The 21,909-nt window shown below is 44.5% G+C and overlaps 1 protein-coding gene across 5 annotated transcripts; it reads right to left on the bottom strand.

Moving 5' to 3' along the window:
• Positions 1-4,540: 4,540 nt before the first annotated feature.
• On the bottom strand, positions 4,541-21,614 carry LRRC32 (leucine rich repeat containing 32). 5 transcript variants are annotated; one of them, XM_075742565.1, is made up of 3 exons: positions 21,102-21,614; positions 12,846-12,936; positions 4,541-8,223 (listed from the first exon to the last, which is right to left on the bottom strand). In XM_075742565.1, the coding sequence occupies exons 2-3, from the start codon at positions 12,930-12,932 to the stop codon at positions 6,283-6,285; spliced, it is 2,028 nt and encodes a 675-aa protein (XP_075598680.1). In that variant the 5' UTR covers positions 12,933-12,936; positions 21,102-21,614; the 3' UTR covers positions 4,541-6,282. The 5 variants fall into 5 exon arrangements, with proteins under 5 accessions (XP_075598680.1, XP_075598681.1, XP_075598682.1 ...); XM_075742566.1 differs by having other exon boundaries at positions 12,846-12,940; positions 21,103-21,510; XM_075742567.1 differs by having other exon boundaries at positions 20,982-21,110.
• Between the last annotated feature and the right edge of the window lie 295 nt (positions 21,615-21,909).

Genomic DNA, 21,909 nt, shown 5'->3' with positions numbered 1-21,909 from the left:
GCTCTGTCCCATCAGCTTAAATACAGAAATGTAGCTTAAAGCGGTGTGCAGCCTTTCTTTAATTTATTTCTGCCCTGTAATGCTGCACTCTGCTTCTGATTTCATCCTGACCGTTCCTTCCCCAGTCGTCTTCCAAATTCCTGGTTTAGCTGTGCTTATCCTCGTTTTGTTCTCCTCACCGCACGCCTCCTGCCCAGTTGCGTGTTGCAAACCTTTTTCTCCTTGGTGGGTTTCCTGCCTGAAAATGGGTTTTTCTCCTTCTCTGGTCTTGTCTCTGGGACCCTGGACTCCCCTCTCCATTTTCTGGGAAAGTCAGAAACAGTAGAGAAGAATCTCTTCTTTTGTCACCTTTCAGAATGTTTGTTCATAAGGAATACTGCTTATGAACTGGAAAATATGTGTATTTGATGCAATGACTGTAGAAATGGACAGGAGGAGGAAATTTGTGGAACTGACTTGGCTCTGCAATGCAGCAGAACAGTCACAATCAATAACTTGGGAGAAAATGACTCTCCCACTGTTGCTGGACTGTTCCTTTATATTTGCCAAAATTTTGTTCAGTATCTTGTTGCATCAGTCTCCAAATGTCTTTCCTTGCAAAAGAATGTTGCACAGCCTCATGAGCCCTCCTCGGAAAGTTCTTCTGTGTTTATTCAGTCTCTTTTCCCTCCTGTTTCGGTTTCACCCTGTTTCCCTGGTTACTATATACTTCTGTTCTTCATCTCTCGTGAGCTGATGACCTCCTCTGCTTACACGTGTCACATATTTGCAGGCAGCTAGCATGCTGCCCAGCCAAGGTATCCGTGTCTCAACCTGCTCCACACAGCTCAACTCTGACTGCCTCTTTGCAAACTTTTCCCACCCCTTTCTATTGAGTGCTCTTCAGTTCCCAGTTACACTTCTCAGTTACTCATCATGAAGAGCTGAATTGTACTAAAACCCTCTTCTCCACTCCATTTCCTTTCCATCTTTCACTTTTTCTATCATCCTTCATTTTTGCTCCTCTGTTAATTGTCTCTTCTCACTTTTCCACTACAAGAGATGGGCTGAAGCTTCACGGATCTCCTCTAATCTCTTGGATTGGGGAGAGGTGGGCAGGTACCTCTTACTCCCTGTTCCTCTGGAGTGTTTTGAGCTCTCCACTGCTTGGAGGGAATTACACCAACACTTTGTTTTCACCTTTTCCCGTCACTCACCCTGAGCTCTCTGATGGCTCTCAGCTCCTCTCATCCCCTTTTCCTCTTGTTTCTTGGCAAAATCTATTTGGACCCTCACCAATCCATGACCCAGGAGACCAAAATCTGCTCTGGCTGGATAGTTACAGCATCGACAGAAAACTGAAGGCTTAATTTTTGTTCTTTCCTGATGGATAGCTTTCCTCTTTCACTCAAATTAAGAGCCACAACAGCAAGTGAATGATTGCTTTGTGAGTGAGGAGATATTTAACTTGGTCCTTCCGAGAGCAGACTACAGGGCAGAGGAGGTGTTGGTGGGTAGCTTTGCTGTATTCCAGCTCTTCAAATGCTCAACACAGCTCTGTCCAAGCAGGCAACTATCAGTAGTAAGCAGCTAAGTGAAAGAATTATATATACATCTGGACAATCTCAGTTTTTTTCTGGGGCTTGTATAAGACACACTACAGAGCCTTGGTTTTGAGAGGAGATGGACTCAGTTTTCTGGAAAATCAGGCTTGTTTCAGGATTGGGGAGATGCAGGTTGAAAATTTAGGCATCTGAAACAAATCATTGATCGCTTTTGAAAATCTTGATTAAATTGCTTCACACAGACAGGCATGAAATAGGAATCCACAGGCACCAGTACCACAGGCTGTTTGTTATTATAGAAGATCATTTAGTACAGGCTGTTCTCATTTAGGTTAAACAAAGCTAATCCTGAAGTGATGTGTTCCTTATACTAGCCTGCATGCATCTGTGCCTTTGCACATGTGGGCACAAATAGAATAGGCAATTGTTTATGGAAAATAATAGATATGGCCAGAGGATTCCTTGCCGTGCAAGGTAAGACATGATTTTCTCTTTTGTGGAGATACAGGGGATTCAGGTTGTAGTTTTGGTTTGTGTCTCCCCAGGCAAGTAAGAGGGTATGAATGGCATGGGGAATATATAGGAACAGGAAAGCAAATACTCTGGGCTCCAAAAATATTAGGAGGCACTTATTCTGTTTGATATTAATCCACCGTGGCTTGTTCAGGGCTGAGCAAGCTCCTTGCAGAGAGGTCTGTACCCAGAGGCTGTGGTTCTCTGCTGGGGTATTGTTTTGTCTTGGCTTTGCAGGAAAAGCCAACGCCTTTGGAAACTGAGACTTGACTTTCCGTGGATGGTCAACATGAGTCATGACTTGCTGAACTTTTAGGGAGTCTCTGTAGGAGTGTTTCTAGTGCTTCTAGCACTTCTATCTACCTGACCCAACTGCAGAGGATCCTTTTTGGGAACAAACCACAGCAAACTGTGGTAGGAAATATTTGGAGATATATTTTTCTGCCCCATGCAAACATCTGCAGAGAGGAAGCCACTGGTTGCATACAACAATTAAAAAAAAAAAAAAAGGTTTGCATTGGCTCCATAAATCCCACATGCTTTATTGCATATCCCAAAATCCCAGAAGGATATTCCCTGGATAAGCAGCATGAACTCTCTGTGCATCAACAGAGGCTGTTGCAAGGTGAAAAAGCAGTGAATGAGGCTGTAAATTTTGTTCGCAAAATTACAGTTAAAACAGCCTGTATCATGCCAACCTATTAGGACAATGGAGCTAATTGACGAAAAGATGTGTAATGTGTGAGTAGTGGCTACATTTGATTCAGGATCAGGTACTTTGGTGTTTGGGCTTTTTGCAGACACTGAAGCAGTCAGGGGAGCAAGAGTTGGGGCAGTCATCTGTGTACCCCTATCTTGAGCGATAACAGCACGGAGAGCTCCCATTTCTCCCTGTTTTCCCTCTCTTTGCTCTTTTATTCATACTTTCTTTCCCTCTTCCCATCCAGAATAACAGAATTGGCTGGAGTGGGCTCATGTCACTTCTCTGTTGCTTATGCTGCTAACAGAGAAATCCAAATGAGCCATGCTGCATTTTACTCCTGAGACTTATTCCTCGAGAAAGCTGTTTCTGCTCCCAGGGAAGTCAATGAAAGTCTAATTAGTCCCAGATGTTTAGTAATAACAAGCACTTCCTTTTGGTAAAGCGAAACAAAAGCAGTGTTAAAACCGTTAATTAAATGGGTTTGGCTCTGTCATCAGGTTATTAACTAATTCCAGTCATGGCAGCCAAGCTAATACTGATTCTCAGAAAGAGATATAATCTTGCCGTGCTCGACACAAAATGCACGAACTCAGCGTGTGGCTAAATTAGCCTGAGTCTGGGCGCACAGCTCAGCTTGCTTTCACACCAAAGGAAAGGCTCACCAACTTCAGCATTAGGCTTCCAATTAATCCCTGGGATTGCTGTTTGTGCAAACTTTCTCCTGCAAGAATAAGAGCTTGACCTAATGGGTAGCACTGGCTTTTGTAAATGTTAAATCAAGCCCTATTGCTGCTGAACATTTGTGCAAATGCTTGCCTACATCTTCAGTAGATCTCCTTGTTCTCCATTAGTTGTACAAGGCAAGTGTAGGGTCCTGCACCCAGGGAAGAACAACCCCAGCACCAGTACAGGTCAGGGGTTGACCTGCTGGGAAGCAGCACTGCAGAGAAGGACCTGGGAGTCCTGGTGGACAAGCAGCTCTCCACGACCAGCAGCGTGCCCTCGTGGCCAAGAAGGCCAATGGTGTCCTGGGGTGCGTGGAGAAGAGTGTGGCCAGCAGGTCGAGGGAGGTTCTCCTCCCCCTCTGCTCTGCTCTGCCCTGGTGAGGCCACAGCTGGAGTTCTGTGTCCAGGTCTGGGCTCCCCAGTTCCAGACAGACAGGGAACTACTGGGGAGAGTCCAGTGGAGGGTTGCAAGGATGATGAGGGGCCTGGAGCATCTCTGGTGTGAGGAAAGGCTGAGAGAGTCTGTTTAGCCTGGGGAAGAGAAGCCTGAGAGGGGATCTGATCAACACTTCTCAATATCTAAAGGGTGGGTGTCAAGAGGAAGGGGCCAGACTCTTCTCAGTGGTGCCCAGCGACAGGACAAGGGGCAACGGGCACAAACTGGACCACAGGAAGTTCCACCTGAACATGAGGAAAAACTTCTTCCCTCTGCGGGTGACCGAGCCCTGGGACAGGCTGCCCAGAGAGGTTGTGGAGTCTCCTTCTCTGGAGAGATTCCAAACCCGCCTGGACGCCATCCTGTGCCACCTGCTCTGGGTGATCCTGCTCTGGCAGGGGGTTGGACTAGATGATCTCCAGAGGTCCCTTCCAACCCCAACCAGTCCGTGATTCTGTGATTCAGTGATACTCTAAGATATGGAGCAGCTGTCCCTGCTTTGGGGCCAGAAGGTAAAGGTCTAAGATGGAGTCTGAACACCATAGAAAAATAGGAAGACATAGGTTTTCATCTGTGGAGCATTCCAAGCTGGTGCTTTAATATATTCACAACCCTGTGCTTTTTACAAAATTCAAAGGTGTTTTTATTGTACAAAATTCCACAATCAAAAGTACCAGCTAGTTTCTTACATAACTGCTTTAAAAATAGAATTATACACCTGATTGTAGTGTTTTAATTTTGACATTCACTAGCTGGAAGAAACAGAAATGGAGCAGCAATTTGACTCTGAGTTATTTACCTGGACAGGTTTTGGTTTGACCTCTATTTCCTTTATGTGCCTTAATGTACAGTTCCTGACATTAACAGAAAACCTGATATAGCTCCTTTTGAAGACATTGAACCCCGTTAGTAGGTCAGGCTCCCACTTTTGGTGAGATTTTTTTCACTTCAAAAGGGTGAATTTGCTGTCAGAGTATGGGACATAACATATGTCAGTGTCAGCTTTTAGCAATGCAACAGGTTGGCCATGTTAAACCCATCACAGAATGAGGATCTACATAACTTTTCTTGCAGTCAGTCCTCTAGACCATAATATCTTTTTAGGGAGACACAGTGGACATGTGATCTGAATAATGTCCCAGGACTGTGTTCCCTGTGTATTGTTTCACACCGGTATCTTCAACATACCTTTTTGCTCTTTAACCTCCTGTGACCTTTAAAAATAGCCATATTTTTTTTTTGCATTGAAATGCAACTGTATGCAGTGAGTTCCCAACAGTTTTCCTCAGAAACATAAACATTTCAGTCCAATGGTAGCTGGTTGAAATTCATTCTCCAAGATTTTTCTTTTAAAAAGCGTTCACCCCAGAGATGAATTTCTTCACATTAAACCCAGTTAAATATGTATTGCACGCGAGGAGCAAATTTCTCCTCTTTGAGTTGAACTGTGGACCTGTGACCTTCTGAGCAGATCTGGGTAACATATAGTGCAGCTGTTTCACGCCTGAGATTTCTCTTACATCCCCCTTGGGTATTAAGTGCCAAGACTAATTAACCTCATCTACCTCTCGTGTCCTGCTCCAGTGACTGGAGCAACATACTACAAGCAAAGGGAGGTGTCCAAAGAGGTTCCTACCACCCAGGTCTTTGGCTCCCATGGATAGCTGTGGATTTTCTAAATGGCAGCCATGAGCACAACAGACATGAACTGTGATTTCCATTTTTAGCTGAATCCTCATTGTTTTGGAACTCATGGGAGATTTGCAACCAACTTCAAGGACTGAAAGATTGTATATTGGGCCGCCCTGGCATTAGCTTGTATGATTTAAGAAGGGTAAGGAGCTGTTATTTCTAACCAGTTAGGAAAAAGCCAAGCTCATAGCTCAAAGCAAAATATCTCATGGAGGCACATAACTTTGAGAAGGGCTTTCCTACTCAGCTGATGTCATCAACGACTGTCATAAAAAAGTGAGTCAGTTACAATGCTCAATTTGCGTAAAGTCTTTCTGTGAAGGTGACATCACAAAGTATCTCTGAGCATAGTGAAAAGTCTCAAGACCTTAGAGGGCTTTTTCTTTTGGTCTGGTTTAAATTACACATCCCTCAAAACAACAGCAGGGCTTTACAGTGGCCTCTTCCACTACTGTATAAACTTTTTAAGCAGATCTGCTTGTGAATGAAGCAAGTGCAAAACGTGGCAAATTCTCCTTCCAGTCCCTGCAACACAGGTGCAGCTTAGGGACACTTTCAAACTGTCCTAAAATCCACAGTTAAAAATCAAAGATGAGAATTTTACCCTTCATTTCTACACACCGGGAGTGTAGCACCTGATTTCTTCGGTTTTCAAGGCATTTTGTGTTCCTATGCTTTAAACTGATGGCTAAAGTTTTGCCTGCGGAAGCAAAAAAACAAACCCACGCCAATGATGATCACAGATAAAACCAACACAAACGTTAATATAATAAGGAAATTGATTTTCTTCAGATCCTCTTTTTCACAGTCTTCTGGTCTAATATTCCTGATGTGCATTTCTTCCTGGTACCCGAAGTTCTGAGTGTACTGGCATGTTAAGTGCTCCACGTTGGGGATCTGGACATTTTTGTTCTGGATCATTGATGAGAGCCAGATGTTTCCACAGCAGTTGAGTGGGTTCCCAGTGAGATACAAGTTTTTAAGGGAATTTTCTAACGCTAAAATATTGCTGTTCTGTAATGTACTAAACCTATTGTTCCGTAGGTCCAGAACTTCCAGTGGAGAGTCACTACCCCACTTAGGCAGCCAGTTCAGCTGATTTTCAGAGAGGTTTAAATGTTTAAGGTGACTAAAACAAGGCAAGTCAATATTTAAATCTATCAGGCTATTGCCATGTAAATACAAATATTCCAGAGACTTTTCCAGTCCTGATAATGCTTTAACTTCTATTTTCAGTCCCAGGTTCATGGAGAGATCCAAGACAATCAGAGATGTCTTGTAGAAAGTGTATGCTGGTAGGACGTTCAGCATGTTGTCGGCTAGGTACAAGTACTGAAGAGTAGGAGAATCAACAAATGATACGCAACCACTTTCCTCTCCAGCAAGTCTTTGCTTAGCTAATCCTGAGTACATGCTGCAAAGGCTGATATTATTGCTCTGTAGATTAAGCAGTCTGAGGCTAGGAAGACTTGAGAAGATATTAAATTGCAGGGTCTGAAGATGGTTGTTTTGAATATAGAGCTCCTTCAAATTTGACAACGTGCCAGCATCTAGGAGAAGGTTCTGCAAAGCATTGTAGCTCAAGTCAAGGACAGTTAGGGAGATCAATGCGCTGTCATAAGTTACTACAAATGCCTGAAGACAGTTTTTACTGAGGTTAAGGGTGTGAAGGGACAACATTGATTCAAAGAACTCATCCGGAATGGATTTGATTTCATTATAACTTAAGTCTAAATATACAAGGTGGGATAAATAAAGAGAACTTTTGTTTCTACTTTGCTTCTGATCAAGAAGATGAAAAGAAGCATCTAGCCATTCATTTTCCATATAGTCCATTTTATTATGAGGGGATTCAGCAGTGAGCTGGATTAAATTCTTTGATAAATTCAGAGTTACCAGCTTATTTACCTGGGGGAAGACTGGGAAGTGAAGCAGTTTGTTTTCACTCAGATCCAAACATCTTAAGCTATATTCATCATCTGACTTTGTGGTGTGGAAGGTCTCAATGCTATTCCTGCTAAGGTCAAGTATCTCCAGCTGCCTGAGGTTGAAATCAGAGATGCAAGTAATTGAATTCATGGAAAGATTGAGTTTGGAAAGGTTCACTAGCATCTCAAAAGCACCTTCTTCTATTTCCATGATGATATTACTCTGAAGATCTATCTCCACAAGATTGGGAGATCCCTGAAACATCTTGTGTGATATAAATATAATACTGTTGTCTGCCAAGGAAAGATACTGCAGTGCTGGAGCTTGTTTAATGAAAAACTCAGCCATCCCATTGTAGAGACTGTTGTGGGACAAGTCCAGTATTTCCACCTTGGGTAAAAGTCCGATGCCTTCTGTCCCATTCTGAGCAAGCTCATATAAGTGGTTGTTGGCTAAATTTATTTCCAGCAAACTTGTCATGTGTGCAAAGACTCCAGGCGTGATGAAGCTTATCTGGTTAGAGCTTAAATCCAGGCACTGGAGTGAAGTGTAAAAAGATAACGGCATTTCAGGGATGCTTTGAATCAGATTTCCAGACAGATCTATTTTGTTTACATTTGGATGCAGCTCATGAGGGACTTGGTGAAGTTCTCTGCTGTGGCAAAATGCCTGTGAGTTTGCCTGCCAGAAAAAGAGAGAAAAGGGGTTGTCACGTGACAAATGGAAAACATCTTTGCATGAAATATAAAGAAAATAACATTCAGCATCCAGGCAGATCCTTCTTCTGAAACACTTATCACATTATTTTCTCTGAGTATTCAGACAGCAAGAACAGTCCTAATGCTTCTTTGCATCTAACAGCATTCATTTCATTTTAAAGACATTTCTGACTTACAACAGTAGAGATTTTTATCTGCGTGTGATACCTACTAAATGTTGTCCTTTTTGTATCTTTCTCCTAGTCTCAATTTAATAGTCCCAAGTAAAGGAGTTTTGCCCTCTTTCCATTGCAATCAAGCATTGTTTCCTCACTTTTGTTCTGATGTTTAATTTTCTCAGGTTTCTCACTATATTAGGTTCTGCAAACTCTACTTGCAACACTAAGTAGTTCTTAGAAGAGCTCCACTCTGGTGGTAGTATAGATCCCAAAGCAAGAAGGTGGAGTAATGCATAAGGATCTTATGGCACAAAACCCATCTCTCTCCTTCTTAGTCACACCCGCACATATTTGATCGTGTCTTCCTTTAGCCATGGCTTAGTTAAGTAATGCATCTTTAATGAAATTGGTCGTTCAACTACTGAAATATTTCTGATGCAAACCTCCAAACTCCTGCTTTTACCATCCATATTTATGCTTTTCTTAAAGCAGCAGTTCCCTTCTTCTTGTTTGGGGAGCCTGCCTTATGAAACCACCCACACAAGACACCCATGATACAACATGGAAAAGAAAAAATATTTAAAGACAGTTTTCAAAAGGAAAAAAGCTGTGATGTGCAGTGACGGTCATGTCTTTTCAGTCCAATTCTCAGCAGCAGGGTAGAGAAAAATACCAAGTGTCAAAGTCAAATTCATCTTCTAAATGCATGTCTGTTTAATTGCAGCTAGGACTGAATCTGTGTTCAGAGCAAAATTTGGAGTATGTGTTCATAAGAAACATTGGAAACATGAACATCCTTGCATAAACGTCAAGCTGTATTTTGTTATTAAGGAGAACATACAGCAGCGGGAGGAAGTGGAATGCAAAAGGCTTAGGCAGCATTTAATTTACTGGAGGAAAACTCTTGTTATGAGTGTATTTGGGTGACTGGGTCATGTACTGTTTGTAGAAAGATCAGAAAGAAAAGAAAGAAAAAAAATCTGTTGAATCTTAACTTCTGTGGAGAAGCAGAATCCAGATTCCATGACGCAAAGCTTTTCAGACATTAAAGAAACATTAAAAGTAAAAAAATCTTTAAAAAACACCATCTGTTGCATGTGAACTTTTAGGTGAATGAAGTGGCAGGTCTGTTTAGGAGAAGTGGGGCAATAGTCAGCATTTTGTGAATCTCCTTTGCATCATGTGAGTTTTGGAGACCACACAAAAATGTGCCAGAGAAGTGTAAGTGCTCATCCAAACTCTAGATATACACAGGCTGCTCCGCAGTCCTTCCCATGACACATCTTTCTCAAAGATCCCAAGTAAATAGCCTATTAAAACATGAATCCCCTCCTTTATTCCCTCTAACTCACTCAAATTTCCCCCAGCTAAACAAAGAAAGGAGAAGGGAATTTTCTGGCTTCTTCCTGACATTATTTCTTTCTTGCAAAGCCACTGTAGAATTGCTTATTTCGAGCTAAAATGTGCACAGAGTTGGACTTAGCTCCGAGGCCCAAATAACAGAGCAGGAAGTTTCTTCTTCTTTGTTTTGTGGAAGAGGGAGAAGCCAGAAGGATGCAAAAATCCAGACTGAAAAAGCAGCAGCTGCTTTACAGCCTAAGGCAGATGCCAGGTTTCTTCCCACACTTTGAGCCAGACCTCAACAAGTGTTGAGCACCCTCCACTCCCTCTGGGCACCCAGCATCTCAGCAAAGTCCTGATCCAACTCCCATCGATGCCAGCCGGCTGGTTTTCACTGAAGTCGATGGGGGAGAGGTCAGTCCCAGTTCACCATGTATTTTGCAGGATTGGGCCTTTAATCTGCAACCACTGAACCCTCCCTGTGATAAAAGGGACTGATAAAATCTATACCTCCCACTGTTCCTATAACATTTCCCCTCCCATTTTTTAAAAACTTTCATTCCTTTTCACTGACTATTTTGATCCTCACTGAATTTCTTATCTAGTCTGTTCTGCACCATCTTTTCTCCCCCGAGGCTCAAACTGCATGAATTTCATTCTCATCAGCACTAGGAAGAAAAGACGAAGCACGTCTCGGTGGGATGGAGCAAACAGCATCTGTTTTGCATGTATCTCCCCTCATCCCACCCCATAGCCCAATGGGTTTGCAGCCTGAGGCTGGAAAAGAGGTTTTTGCCAGTCTCATGTTCTGACTTTATCATCTCTGCCAGTGCTGCCACCAGTTCGTTTGAAGTCTGTTGGTAAGAAATACTGCAGGGTGGGGAGCACTTGATCTCTTCAGTGTCTGTTGCCATTCAGGCGCTGGTGAAAAAATGGACCAACAGGTCAAAAGTTGAGCATCGTTTGGATTCTGAATCCAGTTCTTCACTGCTCAGCACTGGGTGGAAGTTGTCACCCACCTTAGTAAGAGCCCTACAAACACAGCAGCTGGATCCAAGCCTCCACTTGTGTTCTCCTGTATCAGTTCATGAGCATTTGAACCAAAGAGTTTGGGCTGGAGCCACTTGGCACTGACTTGCATGGTGTCCATGCCCATTCTCTGGAAGAGCTGTCCGAGCGGAGGCTCAGCTGCACAACCAAACCTTAGCAATGTGCCCAGGTACCACATATCGGCTGACCTATGATAACCAGTTATGCACATGTTTTTGCCTCAATGCAAGGCAAGATACAATTTGCTAAAACCCCTTCCCTTCTATAAATTATTTGAAAGCTCCCACTTTGCCTGTTAACACAAACTAGCAGAAACATCTTTCTTTGGGAGGTAAAACTAGTTGAAGCCCCTCACCTTGGAAGGCAACGAGAATTAGGAAGAACCTCCTGACATTTAAGCTGTGCCCTGTTATCTTGCAAACAGGTGGATGTGCAGTAACTTGTATAATCAGTGCAGCTCACTCCTGTGTCAGGGGTCTGGTAGGAACTGTTTACTTCCTAAAACCTCTTTTACAAGACTTTGATTAAACGACAGGAGCACCAGCGGTGAGTCAGAGAGGGGCACGGGTTTCTGACTCATGCCTCTTCCACAAGATCTGGGATGAAAGTTTCCATTTCTGAGCCTTTGCTACTCTAAAGGTGTCACCACAGGGAAAATAACATGTAAAACAATGAGGCTGTGATGAAAAATAATCATGTGAGGTAAGCAGGACTCTCAGTGGACCCATCAGCTAATCCAGTAGCTCCCTCTTTCTTCAAGCTGTGTTTGGATTTACACCCACCTCCTTCCATTGGACCAAATGCCCAGCGAAGGAAGACGATCAACATCGACATTAGCGATGCAAGCTGTTAATTTATACCAGATGAGCATTCCAGCCCCTGACTGCAGCGCGTTTGCTGCCAGGGCTGAATTTATCAGAGCTTTGTTGTGCAGAGCTTTGGGTTGTTGGCTAGATGAAAGCAGTTTACAGCAGAGTGGCGGAAACAAGCATGTGTTTACTGCTCAGCAATCAGCCTGATCTGTGACCCATCGAGAAACAGGACGGGGCAAATCTGCTTGGAGTATTGCGTGTTTCGCACAGCCTTCATGTGACTGTGATACATGGGACCCAAGCTGTCGTGTTTACAGCGGCTTCATCAGTCTTCCCTCTCCAGCCAACGAACTGAGCCACCCAGTCACCTTCCCAAGATCTTTTTATATATATTAGGTCTTAATTTCTCTGGAATTCAGGAAGTGCAGCAATACAGCAGGGTGGGCAGGAATGGAATGAGTCCCATAAGGGAGATGTGTACAGCTAGCAAATTAGTTTTTTCCCTATTTTGGAAATTCTTGAGGATTTGTGCTGAACAGCTTCAACGTTTAAAAAAAAAAAAAAAAAGATAAGTATTTTTAAATGGCCTGTTACAGTCAGAAGCACTTGCATAGGGAAAGAAGCAAGTTCAGCTATGAATAACGTTTATAATATTGTACCAGGTGCTTGCAAAAATTCAAGAAGCAAATTTTTTACAGGAATGAGAGGCTTTGACACTTTTTTAACCTCCAGCAGAAGTCAGGTACAACTGCCCTGGCAGCAATGCTGTGTCAGGGCAGAGGAGGTCAGTCTCCCTGTTACTACAAAAGGGCTGGTATAGATGTATTTCACAGAAGATGCTTTATCTAAAGCACAAAGAACTCAGGCCTGATATAAAGGAGTTGATTTTAGGTCTAAGTTCTTTCACTGTGTCCGCCACAGAACTCCTGTACAGTCTTGGGGAAATCAGGTCAAATTTCTTTTAACCAGGTCCCCCTTAGAAAAAAATTGAGATAATGACTGTTCTTTCCTCCCCCCCCCCCCCCTCCCCTTTTATGTGCTGTCAGACATAGCCTGAGAACAGCCTGCTGAGCTTCCACTAACCCAGCAAACCCACCTCTGCCATCACGAGAGCCTGGTCCTGGGGGGTTCCCTTCTCAGAGACCATTTGTGCAGTGCCTGTAACAAGGGCATCCCAACCTCATCCAGGATCCCAAGGAGCCCGAGTAGGGACACAGCCTTACCATTTCACAGGATATCCCCTCTGTGGGCTGGTAGTTAGAGGTCCCTCTGTTCACCACTGCCAGGAAGAAGACGATGTACAGTTTCATGGTTCTGCAGGAAAAAGTAATTATGGTTAGATTTCAAATGCGACACGGCAGTCGACACGTGCGCAAGCTGGCACCAGGTCATTGTCTAACATGGAGAAGCACACGCGTGGTGCAGTAAATTAACCCATCTCTAAACCTACAGCACTTACGAACTACCCATGTACCTTTGCATCCCTTTGAGCCTGGTGGGAAAATGAGAGATTTATATGAGGACTTGAAAGGAAGATCCAAGGCACTTCATGGGATTGCCCTGCTGTGATCTCAGCTGCTACCTAGATGATACCCAGGCCACCCCATGAAGTCCACATGCTCAAGCTGGGCAGTGTGTCTGGCATCATGGAGAAAGACAACCACCGAGTTTCCTTCACTCTCCCCATAGAGGTGGCTCAGGTACTTTCAACTGGGCTGGAGTTTTGGGGTGCCAAGTCCTAAGCAAAGCGAACGGGTGCCGCTCAGAAACAACAAGTGTTGGGAACAGTTTCCATTTCCATCCATCACAGTTTCCACTCCAGAATGTCAAAGAGCTTTTACACACTCATCCAGATTTGTTGAGTTAATATAAACAGCTTAAAGAATCAACTGAGAACTTTTTGTCCAAATCTTAGTTTTCCATTTTATACATCCCAGGTATGGGCAAGCTTTTAAATATATTTGAAAGCAGATGCCTTACAAAGAGACAGATATGAAATGGAATGGATTTGTGTGAAATGAAGGATTCATCAGAGTTTAACTGTTTGGAAAGGACTCCAGAAAAGAGCATAGAAATAAGTGCAAAAGGAGCAAACAACACTGGGAGCCTTGTAACTGGGCAATGGCAGAAAAATGCAAACGAGGCCAAGGGAAAGCATTCATCCTTCAAACGGCATGTTTCTAGATGGACACTAATGAGATCTCTGGCTGTGGTCACCACTGACATGAGATCCAGATATCACTTCTTTATAGCAGCCTCTGTTGCAAACACGCCGAATGTGTATTTGTATGGCTCCTTGCAGGCAGATCTGAGCTGGTCCTGCCCCCATCCAGAGCCAGTGAGACACACGCCAGCTCCCAACTGGAAGCCACACAGCAGTGCTTAGCTAGCATTGCTCTTAAGCTTTTCCCAGAGCAAGCCTGTATCTGGCAAGCTCCAAATGCACGCCAATCCTGTGCACACGTGCTGCCAAAACCCGACATCAACGTACTGTTACTCAGCAGCTTCCACCCACAGAGCATCAGGAGGCTGGAAACAAAAGAGATGGGATCGTTCCCAGCTGATGGACATCCCTCTGCTTAGTCACTGTTTGAAGGACGCAGCTGATGGCCACACTTCCACGCAGCAATGGCAATTGATGAACAGCAGTGCCAACAGGTTCATTATGTGAACCTGCCCATCCCTCCACGTCCCAACCAGAGAAAAGAGTTGTGTGCTAGGAAGAGAGAAACTTGGGAAGTGTAGACCACAGCTACTCTATTTTCAGATTGCACATTCCTTCCAGTTCAGGGGAACAACTAGTGATGGATGATAATCTGGAGCGCCAAGGTGAAAGAGCTTGGAGTTTGTCTTTAGGGCTCAGCAGCAGAATCAGAAGTCTGTTCGCCACCTCTAAAACAAGACCAAGGACATTCATTCTCCTTTTAATTATTGTTTGCAAAATACGCTGAAAACATCTTATGGAAGGAGAAATTGCTGATACCACCATCTGGAATGTCTCTGCTGTTCCCCCTCTGTTCCTCATTCCCCAGGCTTAGAGGAGTGGGTCCCTCCCCTAAGGAGGAGAAAATGAGTTTTATCATTTGGGTATTAGCTTGTGGGAACTGAGAGAGCAGACAAACATATTGATGATTACAAGGCTTTACTCAGAGCCCTCAAATGGAAATTGTTTCCCTTTAAATCCAATGAATTAAGCAGAGGAAATCTCCATGGATATTACTCACAACAAGGCACCACCCTGATGGACACTGTGCATCCCATGCAGTCTGCAATGCCTTTTCTTGTCACACTGCGAGTGCAAAGAATGGTCTTCTTAAATAATAAACCTGACACAATCCAGGGTCTTAACATGCTTTGAAACTTCCTAAGTTATAAGTTTATAAAGCAAATAGGAAATTGATGTATTTGAACACAAAAACATGATTTAATGGCTTGCTGTGTAAGACAGATCCGTAGTAAGCAAGGATGCTGTCCCTCAGGGTGCTTCTAAGGTGGCTGTTACACCCCGGAGCACTAGGATGTGGTAGTCTCTTCCCGTATGAGACCACACGGACGCCATCCAGAGGAGTGTAAGCCACTCCTTGTGTGTGAGTACAGCACAACCTCCTTGCTTATGGAGATTCCCTTCCCAAGGTGGTTTTCAGTTCATCTGTCCAGCTGAGGAGCTTTTCCCTGCCTAGCTTTTCTCCAGACAACTTTTAGACCCTCCTTAGCAACACCTAGAGCGACACAGCACTGCATTGCCCTCCTCTCTGCCCTCTGGGCAGGTCTCAGATGCCCACCACCCTCCCCCAGTGCAGAGCTCAGGGCTCACAGGACCCCCATTGCCCTGGTGTCAGAGAGCATCACCACTAAATCCTGCCTGCTGGCACTGGCACTGATGTCTCTAACCACAGCTTACAAAAACAGTCTGGGAGCAGCAGCAGCAGCAACTTGACCTAAAGGAGCTTTTATTGCTCCGAGGCTTTCCCAGAGTTGAAGCAACTTCGAGCTCGGTGCCAGTTTGCTCCCACTGGCAGCTGTGATAAAAATCCCAGCATACCTCAGAGCAGGACCAAGCTCTGAACCACAGTCAGTGTCACAGCTTTCCATCATGATACTTCAAAATTACCTATCCCCATCCACAGCTGAAAAAATACACGTGATTTCAGTGAGCAACACCCACAAGGAATCTTGTTAAGTGGGTCAAATAATTTAGCATCTAGAAAAAGCCCAAACCATGTCAGCATGTCCACTTAACAGATGGGAGGGCAAAGGCAGAGAAGAACAGGGATTTGTCCCCAGACACATTTGAAACCATGGAAGAATCAGGGTTTAATCCCAGTTTGCTCACGTCCTACTAGAACAATATTTGCTTCCATCTCTATTACAATATTAACCCTGAAACCACTTCATAGATGCTGCTGTTAGCTAGCTAACAACAGCAGCACCTTCCAAATTTCCCCCAAAGGTAATTTTTATTACTGCTTAGACAATTAACAGATATGTTCTCCTGTGCCAGAAAGGTTAAGTACGAGAGAATACACAAAACACAAACCAAACTCCCCAGGGTCTGATTCTTTTTCACACAAGACTCTTTGCTGCTGTGTTACAGCCTTCAGAGTTAAAAAGAGTGAATATTCCACATTTACCTTGTTTCAAGGGTTTCTCGCATCCCCAAACACTGCTTATCATGTCTTTAAAAAGCATATCCAGCTCTTCAAAACCAGCTCAGTCCTGGTACCGATGAAATTGTTCTTCATCTTCACGTTCACCCATTCAGGACGCCAAGGGGCTCACTCGTAACTTCATAACAAAGGCATTTTCAGGGAAATAACCTCATTTGGGACAGTGTCTGCTTTAAATTATGTTGCTTGTCTTCCTCCGGACTCCTCTCCGGTCTCTTGCTGGGTCCCAGCCACCGCTGTGCTCCGGACAGAGTCAGCTACTGTGCGACATCCTGAAGCCCTCGCTCGGGGCAGGCGTTGAGAAACAAGGGGGATTTTTGCCAGAAAGACTGTCAGGATCGGGCCACGGGTTTGCTCAGGGGAATAAGTGACTTATCATCGCCGATGCCATTGTTTAGCTGCATGCGTGGTGCAAGGCGGGCGTGTTTACTTTAGGGTTTCGTGTCCGCGAATTACATTCCTGGAGGGTTGCAGCCTCCTACCCCTGCACCTAAATCACTCTCTGCATTGTTAGAGCTTGAAGATTAAAGGTTTCAAATTCATGGCTGATAAATATAAAGCTCAGAATCTTGAAACCTGTCCTGGAAGAAATAAGTCTTTCTCTTTGCAGTGGTCCCACTAATCAGAGTGCGATAGCAGTCTGCTGGCAGGATGGGGGTTCAGTGTCGGCTGCAACGCACCTGACTTGACGGGTTTTCATGGCACGAAGCAGCAATTAGGGACTTTGATAAAGGCGGAGGGGTTCGAACATGCGGGTGAGCTGCTGAATTTTTGGCAGGGAGTACATAGTCCTGTATCTACCGGACCTGCTGGGAGAAATTCCCATTGCAAAAGGGGTGCTTTTGTCATGCAGGAGATGATTTCAGATTGCCTTGAGTTCAGCTTTTTATTTATTATTTTGTGCTGCCCTCTAGGGCTGGAGCAGCTGTTTTCCTCACTTCCTTTTGCTAGTTAAGTCCTGCTTCTGGAAAACCCACCTTTACATAGACTTCCCCGTCGCTTTCTCCCAACCTCACAAGCCCAAGCTATTGCAATGCACTTTTCCCATGGTTGAAATAATACGCCAAAGAGCTGGGCTCTTAGCATCTCATTTGCTTTGCAGCGCACCCTGAAATGAGAGGCATTACTGCTACGAAGAGGCAGCAGTAAGCGTGTGGGCAGGAGAGGGAATGATTAGGTGCAATGGATAGCAAAATCCGTGTTTAGCTTTCAGGAGAACGGTCTGCCAGCGAGATTATCACAACCCTGGAGAGGTTCCCCTCTCATCAGACTAGTTTTGATCACCTTCCCCCAAGCGTGTAGTGTCTTGAGCTTCCCTTGGTCAGAGCTGGCTGCAGTGCTGTTTTACACTTGATCCCTTTGGCACGCTCGCTAGAGTTGGCACCTCCATCTGCAATCCCCTTGGGGTAAGCAGGAAACTCAGGTTGAAACTGGGGACCGCTGTGGTGTCCAAAGGTTTAAATGCCTTTTGGGTGCTTTGGGTTTAAGTTTGCCTCATCAGCAGCATGCAATAGCACTTGCAATGCGCAGACACTTTCACAAGGAAAATGTCAAATATTTGAGGTCTTCAAGAAAAGAAAAATACTATTTTTTTTTAATAGGATATTATGATTTGATTTGGAGATGGAATACAAATATCATGCCTGTAAGGAAGAGCAGTGAGTGCCCTGGATGACTGCAGCTTCACATTTTCCTACACCTGGATGTTCAGAACACTTTGGGAAGTCTGGATTTGCAGGGGTAAAAATAGAAGGGGTTTTTTGTTGGTGGTGCTTTTTTAAAAAGCCAGCTCTGTTCCTCAAGCTGTTTTACCGGGTGGCCAAGCAGCTGTGCCAGCTGAACTGTGAAGAAGAGCCTGGACAGAAACAAATGCCAAAGCAGGAGGGAAGGGCACGCACTGATTCTGCTGCTCAGGACTCTGCTTCATTAAAACCACAGCCTTAGAGGACACCAGCCGCGCTGGGAAAGATCAGCGCTGTCCTTACCGTCTTTGCTCTTTCCTAAAGGGGATCTGACAGCAAATAGTTTCAAAGACCCTGAAGCTTTTGGCTGACTTCCCATCTTCAATATTTTTGTGCTTTGGGCTACCCAGCAGTTTACACCTTAAAGTGCTGCTGAAACATTAGCATGGTATGTGCTTGGTAGCCACATCTGCAGAGCAAGGGTCGCCTCCATCAGAGAGATTGGGTCATCTCCATCGGGCAGATTGGAGAATCAAACTCCTGCGCCCACCTGCACAAAATAGCAAGGTCTATCCCATCCCACCGATGCCAAAGAATTTGCACCTATGACTCTGTGAAATCAGACCCTTCCTGTGGTCTCTTCAGCAATTGCTGCCTGCTCGGTTTCTGCCAACATCGTCTGGAAGCAGCCCACATCACCCAAAGCTGGGGGGGCACCACATCAGACCTCTCCTTTCCTCTAAACCCTCTTCCCAGCATTGCCCAGAGCGAGGAGGAAAAGCAAATCCCAGCCGCTGGCTCTCACGAGCCGGTTTGTAATCTGCTGCAGGTTCCCAAGGGTTTCAGATAAACAAGAATATGCCTTGACGATTATGTGTCTTGAACTTCCAGACCTTTTGGAGTCTGTCCATCCGTAACGCTGCTGCTTTCTAAGGCACTGCTTTTGGGTTGAGTCTTGCGCCGAGCCGTATGAATCAAACTCTCCAGAGAAGTAAACAAAACAAGCTCCCGCCTTAGAAAGTGGGTCTGAACTGCAAGGGCAGGAGTGGGACGAGTCTTGCTCCCTTTCGACTGGAATAGCTCCCCGGTGATTCATCCCACCAGGGAGCTGGCTGGAGACAACATTAATATTAACCCTATTAAAAAATAAACAGCCCATGCCATCCTCAGCCACAGCCTTTGAGAAGGAGGTACAGCTCCAGCTCCTGAGACCCTACAGCATCTCCAGGAGCTGCTTCTCCTGGTTTGGTTTGCTTGTGCCATCTGCACTCTGCTTGGTCTCTCGTGGGCAGACGCAGACTCCTGCTTCTCCAGTGTCAAGTCCACACATCAAAATAAGGACTCCTACAACTCCTGCAATCCCAGCATGGATTTCTCCTGTCTTTTGAAGCTGCTGCCTTCCTTTCTTCTCTCTCTGTCCTCTCTCCACGTGCACCTCTATCAGGTGTTCAATCAACAGCATTTCCCCACCAAAAATTAATGTTTCCAATGAATTGGACACAGAGGGTTTAACCACTTGCCCTATTTCATTCGCCTTTTTTTTTCTGGTCCTCTCTCCAGGATAGAAAATGTAAATGAATGAGAATTGCATGAAACCCACCAGCCTGGAGACTTTTGTGAGCGAGGGGCTGGGCAAAGGGACAGCAGCAGTTGGGAAAATGAAAACACTTCCATCAACAAAAAGTGACATGTACTGGCATTTGCAGCTTGAACTATCTGAACATGAAATACTCTCCCTGCAGAACAAAATTCCTGGAGAAACTCAAGTTCAGGAACCAAACCAGATTTTTTTCTCACCAGCTTTAATCTAAGTGCGGCAAAAAGAGAGAAAAATCTTCTTTAATTCAGCACTTTTTCTTTAACTGACAGTGGAGGCAGTGTTTGAGAAAAGGTGTACTCAATTTATATGATCCAACAGGAGATAAAATGAAGTGAGGAAAATTATTTCTGATAGATTTGACTTGCGTGACACTGGTACCCCCCCCTGGAATCCATCCATCATTTTATTAGTAAAAGGCCAAGCACTGATACAGTCACTAAGCTGTAACATCTGCTTTAAAAAGAGATGACTGAATTTTTATTACTGGAAACTAAAGGATTTCAGCATTTGAGAGTAATAAGATGATTTTAAAGTTTAAATGATTACACTTTAGTAAAAAAAACAAATTTCCACTGTTGTGGAAAGCCAAACTTTGGCTTCTATTTAAGGGAAACATATTTGCACTTTTATCAAAAATACAAGTGTTTGGCTTTAGAAAACTATCTGTGACTTTTACATAAACTAAGCTTTTCTAAAACCTTACTAATTCCAAATATTGCCTAAACATTAATTCCTCATGATCACAGTCCAGACGCAGCAGAACACTGTCAGTAAGTCATCGTTCACCCAAGGTGACATTCAAGCTGTCAGGATCTTAAGGGTAGAAAAATAACCCTACCATCTCACACCTCGTGCTCCGACACGGAGAGTTCAATGACAGCTCTGATAGCAACAAGAGCAGACGAGCTAAAGAGCATTTTGCCCCTTTTGCCCGGGTACTGAGTGATTTGCCCAAGGCTATATTAGGATTCAGTGTCAGAGAGCTGGGGGAGCAGCATTTAATCAGCGCATGATGCTGCTCTCTGCAGCACTCCTGGTTCAGAGCGCTGTAATGCAGTAACACCATAAATAGAATAAAGTCCTATGAAGAAAAGAAAGAAAAAGAAAGAAAGAAAGAAAGAAAGAAAGAAAGAAAGAAAGAAAGAAAGAAAGAAAGAAAGAAAGAAAGAAAGACAAACATCTCACCATCTTCCATTCCTGTAAACACGGAGAATAATAACAAAGCAGGCATATGACAACTGTGTTGTTATAAACTAACCGGTGCCTCCTTAATGTAAAGGATCTAACTCGCTGCAGTGCGAGTCCCTGATGGATTAAATATACAGCTGTGTGGATAGAGCCATCCACACAGTGTGTTTAGTCAGTTCCTCAGCCTATTCATAAACACAGTATATTTTATTTATACAGTACCTTCCTCATCTGTGTTATTTTTAAAGGCTGCAGCTCTAAGTCACCAGAGCCCCCGTCTCTCCCGCAGTCAAAAGCTCAACTTTCCAGCAGGCTCCCGGTTTCGCACGCGTCTCCACGTACCTGCTCTGTGGCTGGAGGAGGAGGAGGAGGAGGTTTCGCCTCTGCTTGCAGCCTTCTGCCTCCCGGACTCTCCCAGCAGCCTTTCCAGCACAAGCCGAGGAAGAGTTTCCTTGGGGAAGTCGTACCTCTGTTGCATGCCAGCTGACTAAAACTCTGAGAGCTCCGAGAGAAGTTTGAAGTCACAGGGAAAAAAAATACTCCCCATAGACTGGTCCTTGAATTCATTCCTTCACAGTCATGAGCTTTTATATATTCCCAGGCTCCCATGAGCACGTGAATACATACCTCCGAAATAGTTTTAAAATGTGTGTGTCCTCTGCGCTTCTCTTTATTTTCCATTTCGTTCATTCAACCTTGGCTTATTTCCTGCAGTTTCTCAGCTGGTAATTACACTCTTCTCATATTGACACATGAAACAGTCTGTGAATACCACAAAAAATCCCCTCTGCAGGCTTCGGGGACACGTGCTTGTCTCTGAAGTTCACCGTGCCTGTCCCACAGATGTGAGCGTCTGCTTTCAGCCACACGGACCTGCAGGTTCTCGGGGGCAGCGCTCGCCGGGGCTGGGGTAAAATCGTGGGGATGGAGCTGGCTGCAAACCCTAAACTCCAAATCCGTGCAGGATGGGGTGTGTAGGGAAAGGGTATATCGGAGGGAAGTACAGCAATATAGAAAACACATCGCGTTTGGTGTCCCAACAGCTCAGGTGTGTCTCTGTGGCACAGCAGCGGTATGGCCAAATGCACCCTTGGGGGAAAGGACGAATTAAATTTAATGCTTGAATGAGTAATAAAGTAAATGCTTTTTA

Source organism: Balearica regulorum, chromosome 1 (genome assembly GCF_011004875.1).
Source record: "Balearica regulorum gibbericeps isolate bBalReg1 chromosome 1, bBalReg1.pri, whole genome shotgun sequence".
Lineage (NCBI taxonomy): Eukaryota > Metazoa > Chordata > Aves > Gruiformes > Gruidae > Balearica > Balearica regulorum.
Note: the sequence above shows the minus strand (reverse complement) of the source record. Positions and strands in the feature narration are given on the sequence as shown.

Excerpts from the sequence above, each read along its gene's own strand:
- LRRC32 (XM_075742564.1), bottom strand. The coding sequence starts at position 16,276 with ATGCGAGAAACCCTTGAAACAA. Across the intron at positions 12,941-16,254 it reads GCGAGAAACCCTTGAAACAA|GCAGAACCATGAAACTGTAC; the intron begins GGTAAATGTGGA and ends TTACTTTTTCCT. Across the intron at positions 8,224-12,845 it reads AGGGGATATCCTGTGAAATG|GCAAACTCACAGGCATTTTG; the intron begins GTAAGGCTGTGT and ends TTTTTCTGGCAG.